This window comes from Saccopteryx bilineata, chromosome 1, assembly GCF_036850765.1.
Source record: "Saccopteryx bilineata isolate mSacBil1 chromosome 1, mSacBil1_pri_phased_curated, whole genome shotgun sequence".
In the NCBI taxonomy this organism is placed as follows: Eukaryota; Metazoa; Chordata; class Mammalia; order Chiroptera; family Emballonuridae; genus Saccopteryx; species Saccopteryx bilineata.
Genome location: NC_089490.1, coordinates 5,915,087 through 5,920,155, shown reverse-complemented (window position 1 = coordinate 5,920,155; position 5,069 = coordinate 5,915,087). Strand labels below are relative to the sequence as shown.

Below are 5,069 nucleotides of genomic sequence, written 5' to 3'. Positions count from 1 at the left end.
AAGGTGATGGGATGTGAAACGCGAAAGCAGTTTACTTAAGTCCGGGCTTGCACGGCCGTGACCTTCTCTTTTTCCGGGTTCCCTGCCCCTGGCCCCGCCCCGGCCCCGCCCCTCCCCTGGCCCCGCCCCCTCCCTATCCCGCGGCCCCCACCCCCACCCGGCCCCGCCCTATCCCGCGGCCGCCCTCTTCGGCTGCACAGAAGCCCAAGGTCACAGTCTTGGTCTCTAAACGCAGGGGAGCATAGGGACCTGGAGACCCAGCTGACGGGAGACTAGCAGGAGCCAAGGTGTCCCACCTGTCCATCAGGCCTCCTTCCCTTTGCACACGCACCCTCCCACGTGTCTAAAGAAATATTCCTCACCCGCACAGTACATTTAAATCGTAATTTGTTCCGGTGATATTAACTATCTAATGAGAGCTTCACGTAGGAAGACGTGGTTCTTGTTCAGCTTTGGGAAATAGCTGGGATGAGCTCCTGGATCCTGTTACTGGAGGTGAGCAGGCACTTCCACGCATCCCAGCTCTCCTGGGGAAAAGCCCCGAAGTACCTTGAGATCACTTGGGATCAACCGGCGGGTGAGGCACAGCCAATGGCCGCCGAAAATGCAGCAAACAAAGGTGATCACTTGGCATCTTTGCAGGTTTCTTACTTTGAAAAAAAATTTGGAGCACTTTTTAAAATTTTTTTATTTTTTCTCCTTTTCCAAGTAAGAGGAGGGGAGATAGAGAAACAGACTCCCACATGCGCCTTGACCGGGATCCACCTGGCAATCCCCATCTGGGGCTGATGCTCTGTCCATCTGGGGCCATGCTCCCAACCGAGCTATTTTTAGCGCCTGAGACTCGGGCTCCACAACGCGCCCAGCTGATGCCCTCAACCCAATAGAGCCATGGCTGTGGGAGGAGAAGGGAGAGAGAGAGAAGGGGGAGAAGCAGATGGTCACTTCCCCTCTGTGCCCTGACCCGGAATCGAACCCAAGACATCCACACACCAGGCGGACACTCTACCACTGAGCCAGCGGAGCACTTTTTCAATAAATGCTTTCTTCTTTTTAAATGGGTTTTGGGGCAATGACTTGAGAGTTTGGGACGAGGACGTGATTAATTTGGAATACTAGAAGGAGGAGAGTGATTGAGTACATTCCTCAAAGGGACACAGCTTAGGCGCCCCCCCCCTTTTTTCCCCAGTCCAAATCTGGAGAGACAGGCAGGGAGCAGCGCCTGCCGGTAACCCTGAGGTCACAGAGCGAGGGGTGGGCCGGAGTAAGGACGGGAGGCAGAGGCCCTGGACTGAGAGTGGACGTGGGCTTGCGGTAGCGTGTGCACAGATTGAAGGGTGGGCCGGAGTAAGGACGGGAGGCAGAGGCGCTGGACTGAGAGTGGACGTGGGCTTGCGGTAGCGTGTGCACAGAGTGAAGGGTGGGCCGGAGTAAGGACGGGAGGCAGAGGCCCTGGACTGAGAGTGGATGTGGGCTTGCGGTAGCATGTGGTGTGGGAGGCGGAAGTCAGTATTTGTGGTCTTTGCATCATTCTAGAGAGCGGGTTTGGTCTGCAGGTTCTGGGACAGGACAGGAAGTGTGTTAGAGAGCTCTCAAGAAAGGGCATTTCAATAAACAAAGTTTTCTGAGCCTGGGACACACTTATGAATTCTCTCCCATCCCTTCTTTTAGTAGACCAACAACAGCGGTACTGAAAGAGATGAACAGGTTTGCCCAAGGTGATGTAGCAAAGGGGCCCCCGGGACTGACCCAGGGTGACTGATTCTATGTCTGCATACACCTGGCCAGGACTGCACGAGCCAGCTGCTCACGGCCCCCTCACCCCACACCTGCTCTGACTCTCCTCACCCAAGTGGGTGCCCCTCCTCTCAGAAAGGCCCCTGACTGATGGGGGCTCTAAAAGCAGCAGGAGAAGACCACCAAGTATTCAAGGTGTTTTTGCCATTGAGGGCCCCAGGGCTATTGACTGGACAGTCATACGCCAGTCAGTCCTGGGACTGGTGGGCTGTTCATCATGGGAAAACTTCTCAACGGAGAAGGACTGTCCCAGGTTTGGAACAAGACGGGCAAGTGGATTGGCAGAGGGCATTCATGCTGAATCAGGAGATACTCTCTGCTGATCGACTCCCGCAAGCAAAAGTGAAAGCAGATTCATGAGAACATATGCAGCCCAAAGGGCACCGCACAGCCAGGCAAACACAGGCAGGGGATTTCCAGTGCGGCCAGCTGCTTGTATATAAGCTGGACCTGGACGCGAGGTCCGTGCTCAGCCTCCCGATTTCTCAGTCTCTGGCTTCTGCAGCACCCTTGACTGGAGAGATGGCTCCCAACGCCTCTGGCCTCAGTGTAAGTCGGGACTTGAAAATGGGAGGGGGAGCCTGACCTGTGGTGGAGAAGTGGATAAAGCCTCGACTGGAACACTGAGGTCGTGGGTTCAAAACCCTAGGCTTGCCTGGTCAAGGCACATATGGGAGTCGGTGCTTCCTGATCCTCCCCCTTCTCTCTCTCTCTCCTGTCTCTCTAAAAATGAATAAATAAAATTTAAAGAAAATGGAAATGTAAAGAAAATGAGAGGGGAAAGAAAAGGCCCCTCCAAGGCATATGGGGATCTCAGGAAGGGATGAGGGACAGTGCTCAGGGCGGAGGGGAGGGGTGGGAAGGCTTCTCGAAGGGGGTGAGGTGGGCGCTGACGTCTTCAGGATATGAAGCAAAGTCCTGCGAAGAGAAGCTGGTTGTGTGGCTCTCAAGTCTCTTCTCTGTCAGTCCCCAGACTGGCCACTGTTGGTGGCAGATGGTAAGACAGGGGATAGGGCTTTGCGCACAGCAGGGCTGGCAGCGTCTGAAACTTGGGGAATACTGCCGGGAGCCCTTCTCCCCTTATCCTGTTTCGGGGTCCAGGAGTCTTAAACTTAAGCTTCCTTCTTCTCCCAAAAGAAAGGTTCACAGAACTCATGTACCCTAAGGCATTAATGAGCTGATGCATCGCCTTATATAAATATGGTTCTAGACTCTACAAAGAGATCCAGAAAGGAAGACGATGCCTAGGACTGGAGGGAAGGTGTGTTCTGAACAGAGCACGAGGGGAGGTCCTCCTAGGCTGTCAAGCGACAGCACACTCCTCCTTTTCAGAGAGAGACAGACAGACTGGAACAGACAGACAGGAAGGGAGAGAGATGAGAAGCATCAGCTCATAGCTGCAGCACCTTAGTTGTTCATTGATTGCTTTCTCATATGCGCCTTGACCTGGGGGCTTCAGCCGAGCCAGGCAGCAACCTTGGGCTCAGCCCTGTGACCTCGGGGTCATGTCTGTGATTTCACACTCAAGCCGACCACCTCAGGGTCTCAAACCTGGGTCCTCAGCACCCCAGGTCAACACTGTAGCCACTGCGCCACCTCTGGTCAGGTCCATTTCCATATTATTGAAGTAAGGCTTAGATACAGCCCCTACCTTTTGTGAGTGAGGCCCTGCTTTAATCAAAGGACTAAATCAGTGGTCCCCAACCCCTGGGCCGTGGACCGGTACCGGTCCGTGGGCCATTTGGTACCGGTCCGCAGAGAAAGAATAAATAACTTGCATTATTTCTGTTTCATTTATATTTAAGTCTGAACGATGTTTTACTTTTTAGTTCTGGAATGGATAACAGATGTGGTTAGAAGGAGTAAGACCGATTTTCTTGTTTGTGTTATAACCTGGGAATTCCGAAAGAGAGGTTCCAAGCCAGGGGAGACACCGCCTGTTAGGGAGGCGCTGAGGACCAGACAGGCAATGAGGGCAAAGACATGAAGGAGGGGACGTGGGGAGGGACACGTGGCAGGTCCTCTGACCACTTGTCTCTGACCTTCCCTGTCCAGGTGAACGTCCATTCCGAGGAGTGGAAGCTAATGACCTTCGCGGCCAGCTCGGATGACAGAGTGAAGAAGATCAACGAACATATCCGATCTAAGACCAAGGTTTCCGTGCAGGACCAGGTCCTTCTCCTGGGCTCGACGACCCTAAAGCCTCAGAGGAAGCTGTCATCGTACGGCATAGACAAGGAGACGACCGTACACCTCACCCTGAAGGTGGTGAGCCCCAGTGACGAGGAGCTGCCCTTGTGTCTGGTGGAGTCCGGTGACCAGGGGCAGAGGCATCCCCTCCAGGTGCGAAGATCCAGCCCAGTGGCCCAGGTGAGAGAGATGGTCGAAGCCAAGACTGCCGTCCCCCCTGAGAAACAGACTGTGACTTGCAACGGAAAGAGGCTGGAAGATGGGAAGACCATGGCGGATTACAACATCAAGAAGGGCAGTTTACTCTTTTTGACACCCTACTGCATTGGGGGGTGACCATCCCGGAGGGGCTGCTACCCAGGGCAAAGCAGCTTCCTTCCTGTTAGCTCTCACTCACCAGCCACATCCTCTGAAGTTCTGAGTGAATGAGGGAAAGATAAGAGTAGATTTACAGTGGGAGGTGAGCTGGCAGAATAATGTTTCACTCTCTGATTCTTTGATTCTCACGCAATTAAGCAGCAGGATGTGTGTATTACTGAATACACATAAATAAAGTGTTAGGGCACGGTAGAGATAGCCTTGACAGCCAGCGTACAGCTTACTATTTCCTTGGTTCTCTCTGATTTATGCAAACTCTCCCGTTTCCTTTCCTAACCAACAACATAGTAGGATCAGTGTTCTCATTTCTACGTTTCCGTCGTGTGTAACCCAGTGCTTCCTCTAGCCTAATCACTAGGTAATTGTTGAACCAAACTGAATTTCTGCTCGTAGAGAACAGTGAAGTGATGCATTACGAGGTGAACTAGTTACTCTTATGTGATCGCATTTAATTAATAAAGAATTTAGAAATTCAGTTGAAGGACTCCTCTCCTTATTCAAAGCGGTTTGGTATCAGATGACGCTTGGCACCGTGCCTCCTCTGTGCTCTCTCTGTTTTATACACAATTAAAGTGGTTCTTACGTCTGGGGACTAGGGGGCAAGGACATACATTTTTCCTGGGGAAAATCTAGAGTTTGTGACTCGGGGTGGGGGGACTTCTTGAGAGCAGATGTGCTTCAGGAGGGAGCGGTGGGGGACTGTG

The 5,069-nt window shown here is 52.9% G+C and overlaps 1 protein-coding gene across 1 annotated transcript; it reads left to right on the top strand.

Annotated features, from left to right (window-relative positions):
* Positions 1-1,964: 1,964 nt before the first annotated feature.
* Positions 1,965-4,840, top strand: UBD (ubiquitin D). The gene is made up of 2 exons (XM_066249561.1): positions 1,965-2,346; positions 3,853-4,840. The coding sequence occupies exons 1-2, from the start codon at positions 2,164-2,166 to the stop codon at positions 4,321-4,323; spliced, it is 654 nt and encodes a 217-aa protein (XP_066105658.1). The 5' UTR covers positions 1,965-2,163; the 3' UTR covers positions 4,324-4,840.
* Positions 4,841-5,069: the final 229 nt, after the last annotated feature.

What these genes read in the sequence shown, in the direction of transcription:
- UBD (XM_066249561.1), top strand. Translation starts at nt 2,164, where the DNA reads ATGCAGCCCAAAGGGCACCGCACAGCCAGGCAAACACAGGCAGGGGAT. An exon ending in CCAACGCCTCTGGCCTCAGT is followed by an intron (nt 2,347 to 3,852) that starts GTAAGTCGGGAC and finishes TTCCCTGTCCAG; the next exon opens with GTGAACGTCCATTCCGAGGA.